The sequence below is a fragment of the Folsomia candida genome, unplaced genomic scaffold, assembly GCF_002217175.1.
Source record: "Folsomia candida strain VU population unplaced genomic scaffold, ASM221717v1 Fcan01_Sc017, whole genome shotgun sequence".
NCBI classification, from domain to species: Eukaryota; Metazoa; Arthropoda; class Collembola; order Entomobryomorpha; family Isotomidae; genus Folsomia; species Folsomia candida.
The window spans coordinates 2,589,700-2,609,505 of NW_019091209.1; the positions used below are offsets into that span (position 1 = coordinate 2,589,700).

Sequence of the window (19,806 nt, forward strand, 5' to 3'; positions counted from 1 at the left end):
AACATACAACACAACACAAGATGGGATAACCTTTGCCAAAAACCTACGTTACTTTTACCTTGCGAAATCCATAAAAGGGTAGAGAAACATTTATAAATGGAGATTGCAGTTTCCATCCACTGATTCGTCATACATTATTCGCAACCAGTCAGTACCTGCTTTCGTCAAGTGTGAGTACATAAATTCTTCATTCTTTTCGTGGTCACCTCACCTCACCACCAAATTAAAGAACATTCCATACCATACGATACCATACTCCATCTTCGGACCAGGAGGACACGTTGTCATTTATGTGCCGATTGGACGCTCAATCATCCTTTTTAGCAACTTCCAGTGACATGTGGTGAACAATGTGGGGGGCATGAGTGCCGTCTGATTAATGGGAGCACCTAATCAAGATGATGGCGAAATAGATTCGCACATTTGCAAAATGAGAAAGTCGAGAAATTCCCAGCAAAAGTTTGCAAATTTTTAAAAAAACAATTGTTTGCACATCGATATCTGCAAATCTGTTTAATGAAATGCTGCGCATCAGCTAAGAAGAAAAAAAACTCGTCAATTCAAATGACCAACATACGCGACGCTAAACTATAAACGCCTACACGACCCATGTCCGAATTTGTATATTCATCCTTGCATAAAATACAGAAGAACAGACGTCAAGTGTGCCAATGATAAAGAGTCAAGTGCACAAAAGTCTCGAATGGATGTACATAAGGAAGAAATTATTATGTCACATAATAATATTTTATCACAATTTTGCAAGTAATGGTGCTCCAAGCCTGTCCGCGTCGTTGCCACTTTTCATTATGTGCACTGAATTAGAAAATATTGGATTGGACTGGTCGTCAATTTGGGTGCGTGGGTGGGTCAGAAGTGGACGATACAATGATAAACTTATCCGTTGAAGGTAATCCACATCATCACATTACATGGATTGAACTTGGCAATTAGAGATACTTCCATAGTTTTAGTTTTAATGGATTTTCTGAAAAAAAATATGCAACCACGTATTTATTAATTGAATGGAGAGGAGAAAATAAGATCATATCTCCTGACTGGGCAGACAGTCACATATGGAAACATCTCATAATAATCGTTTTCTTCTTCTCTTCTCGTGGCGCACATGAAACCAATCACGATAACCATTTGACTAAGAGCCAAACACATTTTGTTGCTGCTGCTGCTGCTGACTCTCTAAAGACCAATCATACACACTTAAACTTGCCCATTGTCTCGGATCCTGACAGTGGCCGCGGAACGACAATGTCCCCACGGTTGTTTATTCGATGTCGGGATCATCTCCCCATCTTATATAAACCCGGCCCTTCCCCTATCCCACAATGTTAGCGTCCCCAGAACGGCTTCCGCGGCCACTGTAGGACAGTCGCGATTTAATCAATTCAATGTAACCTAGAAGAATTTGTTTGTCCGTGAGTAATACCAATCTCCATGTAAATATGGATTTATTTCGTAGCAACATTGACAGTACGACTGCATAAATTCGAGTCTACCCTCATCCGATGGGTAACAAACAATGGTTCAAATGACGGAGAAGAACTTTGTCACCGTCAACCGTCATCCATTTCATCAACACCAACTCCCCTTTAATATCATTATTATCATATCGCACCCACCGTGCCTTTGACGACTTGAGACTCACTCTTTATTGTAATAAAATAAAACAAAAGCCATCCAAAAGGGAAAGGAAGCCAAGCCAGATAAGTGAACTTTACGTCACAAAATAAGCACATTCAGATTTGACAGGATGAATAAACGCTGCTTCCACCACCACGACCACCACGAAACCCAAAACTAACTGGAGCATGGATATATTTGATACCAGAGGAGTCCAGTCGTTGAAACGACACTTTACAAACTGGTGGTAATTTGCAGATTGGATAATATTCCAAGAAATTCAATCCCATACTTTCCCCACATTTCATTCCATCTTCTATCCGAAAAAATATCATTTTTTTCTTCACCACCAACATGTGCAACAGTTTGCGTCACGTTTTCTCCGAAATCAAAGCTATGCAAGATAGTTATATATCCGCAGGACTGGAAGTGAATGAATTGATATATAAATATGACGGGACTCAACGCGTGTTCATTATTTACTGCCCCCTATTTCAACGACGGGGTGTATATAAAAAAGAAAAAAGTATGCCGACTTTTCCAAATTTTTATCATGAAAAATTATCATTCTTTCAAGTACTTTCAGCTATTTAACGTCACTCTTCATAATTACGGACAAAGTGGTGGGGACGGACAATCCTTCTCTTCAAAGCGCAATGGCCGCGGAAGGACAGAGGGACAATGTCCCCACGGTCCGCATCATCTCCCCATTTTATATAAACCCGGCCCTTCCCCCATCCTACAATGTTAATGTCCCCACAGTTTCCGCGGCCACTGCTGAAGCGCTACATACTTTAGTTTGAAGGAACCTGACTTATTTGCCTCCCAAACTATCGAAGCGGATCTGAATTTGCAAAACCTAAAAGAACAAGAAGAACGGAAGGAAGGAAGGAAAAGCCACACCATTTTCCGGACCAAGCGTGTCAAAAGGAAAGTTAGTGGCTACTAAGTAAGGAATCCTGCTGCTACGGCTGTTATGGGGCGAACAGGATAAAACCCTCATTCGGATATCTATCCTACCCAGTCTCGCATTGTCCCCGGTTGTTCTCTGTTCTCTGTTCTCTTGGTGAAAAGCAGAGAAACTTGCAACCTTTCGCTCAGTCCACGACTGAACTCCAAAGATTGTCATCCACAATATTTTGCAATTGTTCATCCACTAACCTACATACGTGCAAAATACGTATGTACGATCATCAATAGAACGAGGAAAAACAGTCCGTCGGTCGGTCTCAACTTGCTAATAAAAAAATACAAGATACAAAAATATTGACAAAATAATTCTCGCAATTGAGTATATATTTAGATTTAATTACGCCTCGTAGAGTGCATCTGGTCATTCATTCATGTAGATATGTTTATGCACTTATTTATTGTTTAATTTAACTGGAAAAGTTTATAATAGTGGCGTCGTCGTCGTATTTATGGAGCAGAAGACGACGGAGAATAGGACGCTTGCTTGACTAATAAGCACAGTTAAAGAGTTAGATTGCCTCCAATTGCAGGATTTGTGTGTGTCGTATCTTGAATCCTTCTTATTCACTGCGATATTCTTAAGAGAACTTTGTCCCAGTAAAGTGATCCAGTTTCACATTGACTCAATTATTTGTGCATTTCTACGTATGTAAGTAACTGATCCATTAGTTAGTAGTATCCAATCCAATCCAATTCACCCCGTCATCATAATAAGACTGGATTTTACACTCTACAAAAGTGAATTTGTGACTCATTTTCGATAAACTCTGAAGTAAGTGGAGTTGAACGAGTAATAAGGTTATCAAGGTTTGAGGACAACTAAACTTGTGCATCAGTCTCTTCCTTGTGGACCATCTCGTGGACTCGTATACTGATTACAAGCTACAACTGCCGCAGCTGCCTATGGTAAGAAGAGAAGGCGAATTATTTACTAAATTCAATTGTATTCACTTCTCTAAAAAGCTGTAGACTTATTCTGGCAACGTGAATCATGTTTTCTTCCTTCATTAAAATGTCATTAAGAATTGACAGGCAGGAGGACGAGGAAAGCGAGAGTTTCACACTTTGTTCCCCAAGTGCAAATGAATTTAAGGTAGAGCTGAAGACTGCACAGAAAACTGGTATATTTCGTACATACGTCGGAACGTATCACTGCACGTATCATTGCATTTTTCCAGCAAATAAACTTTAGACTTGAGACGGAATTAATTCCAGCAGGAGCAAGTAGCTCAGTTGCTCAGTAGTAGTAAAGCAGTCCTATGTACTTTATTGGTACAAGTTAGAAGAAGAAACTAAGTCCGTCCGTCTATCCAGAGCTTCTGTTCCACGGTTCACTTGCATCATTGAAATTTAATTAATTGTACGTGTTTCGTTGGACAAGATCACATTAATATTTGCCTCCTAGACGAAAAAGTTGGAAGCAAAGGGGCTAATTCTGTAGTTTCTCCGGCTTGGCATATTTATTTAGTAAATCACGTACATACGAAGCATACCCACCCACCGACTAATAATTTATATACATACGTTTAGCAAGTAGACATATGTACAGTGGCCGCGGAAGCTGTGGGGGCATGTGGGGACGTTAACATGGTAGGATAGGGGAGGGACCGGTTTGCATAAGATGGGCAGACGGTGGGGACATTGTCCTTCCGTCCCCCCAATCTTCCGCGGGCACTGCATATGTACAAACATAAGCAGGGAAATGTACACCAGTGGATTGGATAGACGAATCCGACGTATGTAATTCCCGTCAAATTGCGATTGATGACACAAAAACTCATTTTCCGGCTGTCAAAGCACCTTCATTACGGAGATAGAGAGAAGACTATGCATACATGCAAAGGGGGGGACTTATTTTGCACTTTGTAGTGTATTTTTCCACCCATTCTTTTCCACAGAGCGAGAGAACGAGGACCATGTCGAATTGAAGTATTTATGACGCTCTTGCACCACCAACAAGCGACGCCTCCCTTTTAAACTCGACTCTTCTCCCCATTATTGACGGTCCAATGAGTACTTTTGCACCACAAAATAGGGTACAACAACACTGGACAGACAAGGACTCCTCTGCCTCAGCCTCCAGCGAGTCGTCATCATCATCCGCCCCATTTATTTGAACCATGCATGTTCCAGACAACATGACATAACAGCCAAGCGGTCCAAATTCGAGAGAAGAAAATACCAAAAAACAAAGAAACGGGGTCAAGTGTACAGGACAATAGAATCCGACGAAATAATAACCACCAACTGTTGTGCTGCGGATCATAAAAGTAATGCTAAATCCTCAAATTTCCGGAGGAGAACAACCACCAATGTTCACACTTTATTAGGACGACGCCACTTCTGAAAAGGTCACAGGATTCAATTTCGTTGTCGCATCAGGAGTGGCATAAAAGAAGAAAAATAGATATAGATTCCAGTCCTGAATGAATCCTGTCACACGAGTCGCATCATCCCGATCAAATTAAATGATGATGAGTGGACCGAGTAGTGACACTGGCAGCAGCATCGTTTATTTTACCCACGCCTCCTCCTCCGCCATGGCGTTCACCTCGTCGTCGTCGCCATCATCGAGGAACGTCACGTCGTCCTCGTCATTTCCCACGATGACGACAATGCCCGATGGGGGAACGGGGGGACCTTCAACCGTTTCAATGTTTCAGTCATCCTTCGACGTGACTGGGTCGTCGACCATGCAACCCCCACAGGTAGTTGACTTACTTGTTACTTGTACGTCACCAAATTAGATAAGTAGTCATGACCAGAGAGCGGATATATATTTATTTCATAGATTGCAAAAACCTCAAAATATTTCCATATATTGTTACATATTTTCTAGGTTTTCAGACATACACATATTTCCGCTATTATTTGAAATTTATGTCAATCTTTTACAATTTTTTATCAAAAATATATACATACATTTGGTAAATATTTCAATGAGGTGAGACGAATTTTTTTCCTTCAGAAATTGAACCACTAAAAATCCATATTTCAAAATACAACTTTTTGCGAAAATTTTAATTTTAATAGTTTTTGTCGCATATTTGTCGTAAATATTTTGGCGTTTTTTTCATAAATATTGAATACATAGTTCAGCAATTTTTCCCAAATACATATCCGCCCTCTGATCACGACCATGGGTTTTGTCATGCCAGGATAAATAGATAGTCACATACATGCACACACCCGGCTCAATAAAAAGGATAGGATTTAATGACTCTCAGGAATTTGATGATGATTACAAACTAGGTGGGTTTGAGTTGTGAAAATGATTCTTCCATTCGTAAATTGGACAGGAAGTAGCCGGGAAATTAGGTAATATCCGTAATAGGATTGTTCAAGTTGCATCAAAAAGCAGAAAACCTTACGTGGATCAAGCATCCACACTTATCTATCTATAAAGGGAGGACTGTACTCATTAGGTTAATTGGGTACTAGAAAAATCCCGATACACGTACCTACAAATTATGATGACGCCAAGGTTTTCTTTCCTTTTGGTAGAAAAGGTGTCGTTTTTGTATGACAGGAATGAGACAAAATTTTTATAGACCGAGCTCAGAATGTGCTCATTGCATCGTGATTGGAGAAATTGTCTCGTGTCGTGATAGCAAATCTCGTCTCGTGATGGTCATGATCTCAGTGGCCCCGGAAGCTGTGGGGACATTAACATTGTAGGATAAGGGGAGGGAGGGGTTTGTGTAAGATAGGCAGATGATGCCGACATCGAATAAACATGGGGACATTATCCCTCACCCTTCCGCGGCCACTGGTCATCAGAGAGAGAAACCACAACGAGGGTGAGATTAGCCCGTGATGTGAAGTAGTCATCGTCCGTAATTTGGAGGATTTCCTGGTCATGTAACTTTCTCAATGGTCAATATTTACTTTGTCTGTCTTTTATGGGGATCTATTTATTAGAAATCGGGAGATTACCAGCAGTTGAGCGTGGCTTACACGGCCAGCGAAGGAGTCGTCTCCCTCTTGGCGATTTTTGGCAATGCCCTCGTCGTCTACGTCTTCTGTACGAATCGGAGTCTCCGAAGGTACAGGAATTACTACATTTTTGCCCTTGCCATTGCCGACTTTCTGGTCGGCCTGTTGGGAATCCCCTTCGCCGTCTTGTCCAGCATTGGGCTTCCCCGAAATCTGTACGGCTGTCTCTTCACCGTCTCCATCCTCATGGTTCTCTGCACTATTTCGATCCTCTGCCTCGTCGCCGTGAGTATCGACAGGTATTGGGCAACCACCAACCCGTTCGCGTACTATCGCCATATGACAACTTCTACTGCAGTGGGTAAGTCACTTTCACTCTCGTAGAATGTAACAAAAGTCGTAAAAATTAAGACCCTCAGAACAGTCCCGTAAATACATAAACGCAATGACATATATATGAACATATTTATGTAAATTGGCCGCGGAAGCTTGAGGGGACAGGGGGCAATGTCCCCAGGGTTGTTCGATGTCCCCATCATCTTCCCATTTTATATAAACCCGTCCCTCCCTATCCTACACTTTTAATGTCCCCACATGTCCCCACAGCTTCCGCGGCCACTGCTTATGTATGCACGATATCGGGTAGCCCGTCTCAAAATGAAGGGGAACGCTTTCCCACAAAATGCCACAAATGTATATCGCATTGTTTCAAGTATTCCCATTTCCTCGCAAAATAAAAGTTTGGAAAAAGAAGTATTACTAAAAATTTATGGGCTGAATTTACATGTTCTTCTATAAAAGGGAGCGATTGAGTGAATGGGTTCATTTCAGCCTCAACTCAAAGTCTCAACTTTCTCTAACCAACCAAACCACATAATGCAGTCATATTAAGTAAGTGAGAGAAAGTTGGTGAGTGCCGCACGTATAGGGACCAACACCAGCACCACTGCCACTTTTGGGATTACGTCTCCTCTTCTTGCAGACTTTGACAGATTGTCAAGTGACCCGTAATGAAAGATCAATCACAAATGCGCAGTTTGAAATATATGCCCTGTCAAATAAACAGCCTCCAGAAATACCTAACAATTGTCTATTTAAATGAACCTCACACTGAAAGTAGATGGATCGATTTTTTTCCAACAAGTTGTCTTTCTCTCCCGAAAAAAAAGTCTAGTCGAAAATACTTTTTTTCACCACCAATTTTCTCAATCGTGTAGATTACGCTTGTCATTTCGACACATTTTTCATGCAACTTTTTTCCCCCAACCTTTTGCCCTTTCTCGAAATAGTGGGGATTAAATGAGCACTTTCAAAACTTATTTTTATCTACTCCTTCCTTACGTAACACGGGATCGTGTCATTCGCCTCATTTGAATAATACACTAATTACCATAAATTCGAAAATAATTTTATGTAATCATTTTTTGAAATGAAATGTGCATTAATTTCCAGTTTAAAATGTTTGCATGTAAATACATTTCTTGCCGTGCCGACACCGCCACCGTTTATTTATGCTTGTCCAGTATTTTTGTTATGTGCATATTTTACCTGAAACTTGTCACTCTAAATATTCACGTTACTGAGAAAATTAGACGTTTGCGTGACTCTGTCAAGACGTATATCATCGTCTACACACACACATAAACCGTATTCATGCATGCATATTTACATACATGTGACTTTCCTGCCATACAACTTTCACTTTGTGCTGCACACTTCCTACTGCTCGTTTACACTCCGGTCTGATTTGCCCTTTCGGCCAGCTCAGCACCATTTCCTCGCCTTCTTTCTCACGTAAAACACTTTTTTTGTCTTGGTTCTTGGTGTTTTGCAATATAATATATGTACCTTTTCCATCATCAGTTCAATCCTAAATTTACATAATCAAGAATTTCCAGTGTCAACAGCACGAGTTAATCTGCAACTTTATTTCTTTCCGGTCAGAGTTGCTTCTTGTTTCGTTTTTGTTATATTTACCAGACCAGCGTTGATTACTGTTCACGGCCAAAGTCTCATTTTCTTCCGCGCGGTGGGTGGCCAATTAGTAAATATCCATTGGATCAGAGCCTTGGTTCATTGACCGCGGGGCGAAATTAGTCGAATAATTATGGACATTCGTACCTGGACCTAGCCGGAGTACCTTCATCATTTTCCTGGAGAGCACTGCAGTGACGTGAATGCATTCCAAAAGAGCAACCAATACCGAACCAACATGTGTATGTACATTCCAATGTCTGCAGTTTGGCTTAGGCAGTCGTATAAAGCACTCGAAAATGGGCGAATAAAAGTTTATTCATCGGTTTCGGAAGAACAGTTGCGGCGGCTGCTGCTGCCATACGACAACTTTTCTTCTCATTGACATCAAAGACATGACATAAAAGTTATCAAGCCACCTCATAAACAAACAAACAGCGAATGCGAACGAATGGGGCCACGCTATCTATCATTACGCCTCCGTTATTCTGTACACACATCACTTTCACTACTACCATCCGACCCGGTGAAAGCATACACACACACATTCCGCTAACCAACCAGTCATGACTCCGCTAATCAATGGGGATTACTTTGCTTTCATTCGGCGAAAATATGGTGGGCAACAGAGTCGTCTTTAATCATACGGAGGGGAGATGTACGTATGTATGAGTGGGGAAGTAATTAAAGTCAATTTACAGAAAAGTTTGATACGATGTGGGGAAATATTAGATATGCGAGAGGAGGACTGAACAGAACACCCTGTAATTTTGTTGTATTAATGTGAACTCAATGTTTAGACAGAAAATTACAAAGATCAACAATTAATGGGAGCTCAATGTTTAGACAGACAATTATAAGGAAAAATATTATTAGAATCTTCGTTTCATAACGTGTTGATGCAAAACTAGGTAAACATCTTAAAAATGTGTGTGCATCCAGACTGGCGTAAGTTTGTGCAGTGGCCGCGGAAGCGTTGGGACAGAGGGACAATGTCCCCACGGTTATTCGATGTCCCCATCATCTGCCTATCTTATATAAACCCGTCTCTCCTTATCCTACAATGTTAATGTCCCCCCAGCTTCCGCGGCCGCTGGGTTTGTGTCACACTTGTTGTCGGATTCACCTTTGTCGCACAAAATGAGTGTCTGTAACCTACAAATTAGGACTGCATGCATTACTCTTCCTTGTTTTGTTTTTTGTCTAACTGTTTCCCGATAAAAGAGATAATTGCGACAATCTGTTCGTCATTTACGGATACGATCGTCCTCGCATGTTTATCAACTCGGTCAAACCGGTAGAGCATATTTCTCGACATACTGTCATCCTGCCCTCCACTGGCGTGTTATCCCCCCGACTTCTTAACAAATTTGGCAATGATCATGACACCAAGATAAACTACCCCTTTGGGACGCTTCATTAAATATTAATGAGGCAAGCTCGGCGTTATTTCGAAGCCAGACTGGTCCTCCTTACAATGCAAGTGTTTTACGTGTACAACTCACAAGGGAACCTTAAGTACTGTCACCTCTCGATTTCCTTCCAAATGGCCTTAATCGACAGATAATTTGGTTAAACTAAAACTTTATCATAGAACATGCGGTGCAAAATCACGTTTTCGCGAAGTATTTGGCGAGAACTGCACCAAAACCTGTCATTTTACCAATGCTTTTAACATAGCCATCAGCCTTTCGAATGATGAAATGAACTTTAAGGAATATTGAAAAATTATATAGTTACCCGTCCGCGTGATTTCAGCCCGATTACGAATATGTAAAAAGTGATGCAAGCTTTTGCCAATTTTTTGCAAATTGCGAAAATCGGAAAAATTTCGCAAATTCGAATTTCTTCCTTTTTTAAATTCAACAAATTTTTCAGTTTAACTGATATACAAAACATTTCTCTTATTGCAAAAAAAATGCAAAAATTTGCAAAAACTGAATTTAGCAAATTTTTCATGAAAGTAAGTTAAATAACCAATGCTAGTCTATTTTTACGTATTTTTCGAAATTATTTGCGGTATTTATTTTTGCAAGTTGCAAAAACTTACAGGGTGCAATTTTTTAATTGAATATGTAGAATTTTTTGCAATGTTTGCATGTTTTAATTTTCCAACAAATTAACTTTGGTTTTATTCGCTCATACCTACATATGTGACAATTTTAAGTTTCTATAAAATTTAAACATTGGAACGTTCAATTTTTGCAAACTTTTGCAAATTTTTTGCAATAAGAAAAATATGTTTTGTATCAGTTAAACTAATAAATTTGTTGAATTTAAAAAAAACGAAGAAATTCGAATTTGCGAAATTTTGCAGATTTTCTCAATTTGCAAAAAATGTTCAAATCTTTGCATCATTTTTTGCATATTCGTGATCGGGCTGAAATTACGTGAGTACAAATATAATTTATTAAGATTCTACAAAGTTCATTTCATAATTCGAAAGGCTGATGGACATTTTAAAAGCATTGGGAAAATGGCAGGTTTTGGTGCAGTTCTCGCCAAATATTTCGCGAAAATGCGATTTTGCACCGCATGTTCTATGACAAAGTTTTAGTTTCACTAAATTATCTGTCGATTAAGGCTATTTGGAAGGAAATCGAGAGGTGACAGTACTTAAGGTTCCCTTGTCAGATCTGGTTGGGACCAATTTTATTTTGTTCGCCACAAAAAATAAGCATACCCATATTTTTTCATTTTTCATAATGCGCTAATTTGAGCGCGAGGCGCGAATTTTAAAACCTTTTTCAGCCAAAACCTTGGTTTTTAAAAATTCTGTAAATTTTCGAATTTTAGCGCGAATCCAAAAATTCGAAAACATATCTCTTCAGAATGACTTACTTGACTTATGAAAAACCCACATGCATTATTTTTTGAAAAGTTTAAAATTTTAAAGAATTTATAATTTTAACGAATTTCAAAAACTGGCAACGAATTTTGAAAATCAAATTTCGAGACAATTGGATTTTTCATAAGTCAGGTAAGTCATTCTGAAGAGACATGTTTTCGAATTTTTTGATTCGCGCCAAAATTCGAAAATTTACAGAATTTTTAAAAACCAAGGTTTTGGCTGAAAAATGTTTTAAAATTCGCGCCTCGCGCTCAAATTAGCGCATTATGAAAAATGAAAAAATACGGGTCTGCTTATTTTTTGTGCTGAACAAAATAAAATTGGTCCAAACCAGATCTGAGTTGTACACGTAAAAGACTTGCATTGTTAGTGTCGATGAGGACAAAATCATCCCTGCTCGCTTTTACATCTAGTCTAATTAATGTTGATTTAGTGGACTGGTGAGATATAAAATTCGAGATGCTGGCTTCTGGCAGTGCACATGGTTTTGTCGGGGTTTTGCAAAAATAGGATCAAATTTCGTTGTTAGCTATTTGAAACTGGTGAACTGGTGGTGGTGCGACGCAGATATGAGATCCGACTTTCTACCATAAAACGCGAGGAAATAGCGGCACTGAAAAAGTGACGGAGTTATATAAACAACCAGATTGCGTCTAAAGTGACTCACTCAACAAGTGAGTGACTCGATTCTAGGAGACAACAATTATTTATTTTTAAGCGATGTCTCATTTAAATACGTGTCTGAAGAACGGTCTTAAACGTTAAACTGTTGAGGGTGTCGCAGATTTACACAATTTATGTACTCACAATGGAGGTCTCCCAACGTATGAGCACATATTTGGACGAAACTAGTGTCAATTGATCACAAATTTAATAAATATGAAATTTGCGAAAGACACTATCTGCAAATGGGCAGAGATATTTGCATCCAGAGAGGAAAAAGCACGCCATAATGTTTCCAAATTTGAAACTTTCAAAATTTGCTGTCCGTTTTCTCCTCTCCGGATGCAAATATCTCCACTAAACCTGCGCATTGGCAGATATTGCCTTTTGCAAATTTCACAAGTAAATTTGTTATCGATTGAGACTAGTTTGGTCCAAATCTGTGAGCATACTTTGGGAGACCTCCACGGTTAGAACCCTTGTACACACAGCAGCGTACCAAATTCTGCTTTCCTTCCCCCACACTTTAGTGTACATAGATACGCATCCGTACAAATTCGCAGGGAGGGTGGTGTGGTGGGTGACGTAAAAAAAAGCAAAGTTGCTATTTTTGCACTTGAATGAAGCATGTCAAAACCTGATATCACTTCATCCCTGTTCAAACATCACTGCTGGCTGTCACCCGTTGTCGTCGACCTTCCCATTTTCGTGACAGATTCCAGAGAAAAAATTATCTCACGGTGAAATTATCAAGTACAGAGTAGCAATAATAAGTGCTCTATGTGCAGACTCATCACATCACCATCATCATCAGAATCATCTCTACTGCAAACCTTTTATCAGGCTGTTCTATGTATCTACGGCCTATTCATAATATTGTTTTTTGTCCCAACCCTCCAAGTATGTACATAGATATGTACCGACCTGTGGCCGCGGAAGGACAGGGGGATAATGTCCCCACGGTTATTCGATGTCCCCATCATTTCCCCATCTTATATAAATCCCTCCCTCCCCTATCCTACAATGTTAATGTCCCCACACCTTCCGCGGCCACTGCTGGAACCGAGCGAGTGAAAAGTATTAGAAACATATCACCAACTTTCACTCTCCCGTCGAGTGAGTGACTATCACGATACTTTTATAATTGGGATGTTTAACGAGCCCGTAATGATTGTACGAACAGTGTACATTACAGTCTCACATTTGACATTTTCTCTCTCGTCCATCTATTTATCTATTTCGGTGTGTCTTTTGAAAACAGCGAAATTAATTTTCGCACATCGTGTAGCGAATTGGCGATATGGCGAATCTACAGATATGCAAGCTCTTTTTTTTTAGAAAATATGCCATGTTTTCCATAGATGCGAGATAAGCTGAAAGATACATAAATAAATGGAGTGAAAGCCTTTATTCCAGTTTGGTGCAGTATCTAGATAAGTATTTCGGATAAGCTGAAACATGTGACACGTGCATCCATATAAAGATTGTGTGGTTATAAAATGCCGACATATTTGTGAAATATTGCATCACAATTTTTTTCCTGGCATGCGCTCCACTTAATTAATTTGTTTCGGTAATACCAAACATGTAAAAGTATTGTATTGTCTTAACAGAAGAAAATTTAGGGAGCGAATAAACAAAGCATTTTTGCAGCATGTTTGGAAGGTATGGACCACCACCGCCTATAAAAGGAATATTGCCACGCCTTACAGTCAATACAATTTATTTCACGTGCATTATTACCACTTCTACTTCTGTGCGAGTATATCTCGTGATCTGTATGAAAAAAAGTTTGTCTTGCTCCCACACAATTTTGATATTTACAAGTCAATTTCTTCTCGGAGTTCAAAATTGGTTGGAAAAGTGATGATGAAATTGTGCAGAAATACATGCATTTGCCACGATATTTTTTGTGAGATGAAAAATATGTATGATTTCATTGCTTGCATATGGACACGTGTACCTCTCTCGGTCTAATCCCAAGAATTTGTAGCAGGGCACAAAAAGAATGACGCCACCACTTAAGTTGGGGCATACAGTGGCCGCGGGAGCTGTGGGGACATCTGGGGACGTTAACATTGTAGGATGGGGGAGGGCCAGGTTTATATAACATGATGGGGAAATTGTCCCTCTGTCCCCACGCTTCCGCGGCCACTGTGTTTTTCTCATGGGGAAGCAATAATCGTCAGCCAGCATCTCTCGAAATTTGACACCACGGACTAATGTACGACGCTTTCTGAGTGCCTGACAAGCCAAGTATAGATATTTCTTATTCTTGTACGCAGGAATAATTCTGTCGTGCTGGATTGTGGGGGCCATTATCGGATTCCTCCCACTCTTCGGATGGTACAACCAGCAAGGATGGCTGCACATTGCGAAGGGCTCCTGCTACTTCCGCCAAGTCATGGACTACAACTACCTGGTCTTCCTCTACTTTGCGACCATCGTCTTCCCCGCTATTCTCATGGGATGCTTTTATGGATACATTTACCACGTCGTTCTCATCAAGGTATGCGCTTAATTATGCCACAGCCACGTAATTATTGTTGTTACGGTGGGAATATGGTATGCATGAATCAGTGGCCGCGGAAGCTTTAGGGAACAGAGGGACAATGTCCTCACGCTTATTCGATGTCCGCATCATCTGTCCATCTTATATAAACCCGGCCCTCCCCCCATTCCACAATGTTAATGTCCCCACAGCTTCCTCGGCCACTGATGCATATGTATGCAATTGACTTAAATTCGCGAGAATTTGTCCTCTTAAATTAATAGAATTTGACAATTTGTATCTGAGTTCTCCCTCTTATTGCAATGATAAGCAACACCAGGTTGCAAACGGGGATGATGCGGTGAAAGCCTGATGGTGAAAGTCTTAATGAGCCACTTTCCCGAGGAGAGAAAGTCGGTCTGTCACCATCTCCACTCCACCACCACCGTCCTTTTTTCGAGACCGTTTAAACAGGACAATAACTCCCACCTGCTGCGCGGAATGTTTCACTTATTGCTTTTTTTTCTTACAGATCCGTCAAAAAGGCAACCTGGCCCCACAGTTGCGCCGACCATCAGAACAATCTCGGTCTGGATCTTTAAACTCGGACAACAGAGGGGCATCTCAAATCCTTCGAATTGTTGTTTCCGAGAAGCGAAGGGAAGCCAAGGCAGCCCATAAACTTGGAATAATCGTCCTATTTTTCATGATCTGCTGGATGCCCTTGTACACCATCAACTGCATCACGGTAAGGCATCCCGCCCGACATTATCATAAACACATGAGGGGAGAAAGAGCCAAAGAAATTTCTCAATGTCATGGAATGCCTGTGAGCGAAGGATCAAGTTGCGAAAAGAGTGGATTATAGGCCAGAAATGTAATATGGATGATGCGACGATACAGATTTTTCTCTTTTAGATAAAATTTCCAATTTTCTTCACCTCCCCACTTTTCACTTCTCACCACCCACCTGTCCATCCATTGGCCGCGGAAGGGTGTGTGTGGACAGAGGGACAATGTCCCCACGGTTGTTCGATGTCCACATCATCTTATATATATATAAATCATATCTGTTCAAAAATTTAGTTTTCATTCAAATGTCAGTCATCCCGATTTCTGACTGAAGATGTGCATCATTTTTGTTCAAACTCATTTCATTTCACTTCATCCGACTTCAATTCTTCCTGCGCCCCATGTATGAAGCATAGGGTAAAAAATGAAATGAGTAAAAAATCACAGTCATTCATCTGAAATGACAGAATCCTTCAGTCATTTTCATTCAAATGGCAGGAATTTCATTTTCATTCACTATCATAATCAGTCAAATGAATGAAAGTGAACAGGTATGATATAAAGCCGTCCCTCCCCATCCTACAATGTTAACGTCCCCACATGTCCCCACACCTTCCGCGGCCACTGTGTCCATCCATCCATCCGCTTGATATCGATTGTTGCTGAATATGAACTTGTGCCAGTAATCTTCTCCTCTTATCTTTTTCCAGGCTTTCTTCCCCGACACCGAGTTTAGCATCGAAGTGCTCAATTTCACCGTCATTCTATCCCACGCCAACAGCAGTTTAAACCCACTCCTGTACGCCTACCATCTCAAAGAGTTCCGCGGTGCTATGAAGAACGCTTTGCTGCAGCTTTTCGAAAAACTTTTGTGCGGTTTGATGGGTGGTCGATTAACGAAAGATGCTGGACCATTAAGTAGGAGCCATACCTTACCATCAATTGCCGCCGCGGCAGCCACGACCACTTCGTCGTCGGGCCGAATCTGCACAAAACTGCGTCGCTCATCCCCCTCAAATATTGTCAAGGATAACACCTCATCAGCATCGAGATCTATCCAAATCTCGCCAAGGCAAGGGCTCATCATGTCAAATTCGGGTCGAGACCACCCACACAATCTCACCACGACCACCTCGACGGAAAAATCCTTCACCAGCTTGTCCAGCGAGGAGAACCTTCGGGTAGCATTCCAAGATGAGTTTCGCACCACCCAAATCTCACCCGGAAAGAAGATTGAGCCCGATGCCGTCGAACTGATGGATGCCGTCAAGAATTCCAATATCGAACAGGACCAAACAACAATTCAGGAGAACAGAATTAGTCATGGGATTGAGATTCATGTCGTGAACGAGGATGGCGAGGTGGGTGAAGGAGACGATGGCGAGGAGGAGGATGTTGTTGGTGGCAAGTCGGAAAAGAAAGCGGTTCATCAGAAGACCAGCACGGAAGTGGATGATAGGAATGGAAACATTCCCACTGCTGGGAACACTAATGAATTGGATGCTATCACAATGGCGTAGGAGAGTTAAGGGATGACGCCCCTTTTAAAAAAATGTATAACACGATGGGATAAACTGGTTGCTGATGCTGTTATTATTAGCTAAAAAATAACAGCATATCACTTGATAGTTATGTTTTAGATGATTATTTTTGTTTCGTAACAGTATCGGTTTTAGCTCAATTTTGGTGAAATAGAAGTCATATGTAGCAGTTTGCTAAATGGTGATGTATAACTTAAGAAAGTATTATTTACCCTGTTGATCAGTGTTAGTGTTACGTAACTTGGTTCTACGCTACACTATTTTAAATTCAATTTAAAATCTGTACCTTTCCAAAGTGATGGATTGATTTAGTTTAATCTGGGAAGATATGTTTTATCGCTCAGTTTACAATTTGCAATCCAACCTTTTTCCACACTGACTTTGTTAAATTGCCCGTTTTTGCGACGAATTGTGCCGTGGAACGCAGAACTTGGAAGGAAGAAAGAAAGCAAGAAGGGAACAAATATGTAGTAGCAGTTGAATGACGGGCTTCTTTTACTGATGGTGTAAAGGAAGAGAGAAAGTGCAAAGGCTGGCAGAGCAAGTAACGCTGCCTCCGATTTTCTGATGGTCAATGCCAATCTACGAAACCATTTATTAACCTGGTCAATCGACACTGAACGTATTTATGTAACCGATTTTGGCAGAACGCTGCAGGTGTCCAAAGGAAAGGCGGCGTTCGCCCAGAAACGTATATAGTATTAGCATCATTTCTTTAGTATCATCACTGCTTTAAAGTCATTGTAAGGGGAATATACATAGCTTAGCTGAGAATTTCGTATCCAATTAAAAAAAATATGTATCACCACAATATTCCAAACCTTCTCAGGTATCACTGCATTTTGGGAAGGTAAACTTGTATACCGTATTTTTGAAGTCATGCTTTTAAAGGGGGGTTCTTATGTTTACCGGTTTTCTGACACATGTGGATGGATGGATGAATGAAAGCCGTGAACCCGTCAACATTCACGATCCTTCATCTTCACCGTTTTCCTGGAATAAATGTAGGATCGTGATGATACAGAAGCTTCAGGGACACGCAGTAGGCATAGACTTACTGGATATCATTATAGACTTTGGTGCGTGGGTGAAAGTTTTGACTTGGACGGGTCGTTAACTTCACAGAATTATAGATTGGTCTGGGAGAAGTCAAGGTCAGCAGGTTTTTGATAAATTATGTGACTACGTGGTGCCAGAGCACATACAACAAATTCTTGGAAGCAGTTTTCACTTTTCATCGTCTCTCTCTCTTTCTCCGAGAAACTCGATGAACAACAATTAACCAGAGTTATTAATTAGTCGAAAAGTTTTCGTGGTTAACTACAAATTGTGCTTGAAGTTTATTAGACAAATGTCACCACGACTTGGGGAGGCAAATGTAGACTAATGATACTTAGGAATAGCTTAACTTGATGTCCTACAGGCTCTTGTGTTTCGTAAAAATTTGCTGTGAAGGTATCCAGTTCTGAATGTTTGCATGCGTTATTTCGTGTTATGTGCAAGTGTATAAAGTATGTTCAAAGTTTATTTCTATATCTCACTACTAAAGTATATCTAATAATTTATATATAATGCATAGATAGATAGTTCATAATATGAGCGTAGTAATGATAATTTTTAGTCGCAAACTTGACAAATGTTTTCGAAATCATGACCTGTGTGTACCTACATAATTCTTCAATGATGATAAAATGCATTCAATTTTAGTAGAAACGTAGAAAATTATCTGTATTTAGATGAAAATGAGACTAAATTAGAGTATGCATACATTAATTAATTATGCAGGAGAGAATTTCAGAATTGATTTTAGATTAACTTAACTTGACAAAGTGTTACATAGTTATTGAATTAGTATAATTAAAGTAATAGTTTATCGTACTTAATTAAATAAAGTATATTTAAATCCTATTTCTCACTTTCGGCAAAAAAATCAACTCTCTCTTTCTCCAACCCAATTGACAAATACTTTAAACACCAATGTATAATTATCATTGAACGTTAAAATTACTCGGTAGTAATGTTATTAAGTAGTTGTAGTTCTTAATTAAATGATAAACTACTTACATATTAAATATGACTCTCTGATAAGTTTTAAAATACCGATATTGTGGTATATTTGGTATATTGTGTTTCAAAATTTATGTAGAAAAATGAGACATTATGAATTATTTGCAGTTTACAGTTTACTTTTACCCATTATTTATTGAAGAAAATGATCTCATATACTTAAATCTCAATCTTAATGTTATGTATGTACATAAAATCTTAATGTTACTGGAATTGACGTGATATTTGAGCAACAATAAATAAAATGAACCAATATAATTCAGGCACTTTGTTCTGTATTCATGAAACATTTAATTGCACGTTGATTATCAAGGATGGGCAAAATACTTGGTAAAATTACAGTATTTTGAGCTCCGTTCTTCTCAAGGTTGCGATTTCCGGGGGTGTTACACGCAAAAGAGGACGAAAATCTACTTCGAGAAGGGAACAGTCATACGAAAATGCACGTTTTTGTGAAGAAATTTATTTTTTCGCTGTTAAAATATATCGAGGCAATTCTTGGTAACTTTGTAAAATATTTTGCTATATGTACTTGTATAATTGATGAGTATTTATATTTTGTAGTGCAGGGCGCATGTAAATACATAAACCCACACATTTGAGACATGACGTCCTATGCACATTTACGCACATGTTGTCACAACTCGTGATTTTATAAAGAAAAAAAAAGAATATTTAGATAAGCACGTACTTATTTTCGGACGGAATGTTTTGCTAAAATTAGTGGCAGTCCGAAACTCGATCCGCAATTTAGTTGTGACCAACATAGCACAAGATTTGACGCCCTGACCGAAACAACTACTCGTGAATAATTTACATACCGTCAATATGGAATGTGTTTGATTATACCCGAGTTACATATGAGTAAAGTGCATGAAGTG

At 39.7% G+C, this 19,806-nt stretch overlaps 1 protein-coding gene across 1 annotated transcript; it reads left to right on the forward strand.

Moving 5' to 3' along the window:
* Positions 1 to 1,731: 1,731 nt before the first annotated feature.
* Positions 1,732 to 19,191, forward strand: LOC110856968 (dopamine receptor 2). The gene is made up of 6 exons (XM_022105559.2): positions 1,732 to 3,516; positions 4,509 to 5,318; positions 6,532 to 6,907; positions 14,320 to 14,543; positions 15,058 to 15,273; positions 16,028 to 19,191. Exons 2-6 carry the CDS (start codon positions 5,079 to 5,081, stop codon positions 16,835 to 16,837), a joined length of 1,866 nt encoding a protein of 621 aa, XP_021961251.2. The 5' UTR covers positions 1,732 to 3,516; positions 4,509 to 5,078; the 3' UTR covers positions 16,838 to 19,191.
* Positions 19,192 to 19,806: the final 615 nt, after the last annotated feature.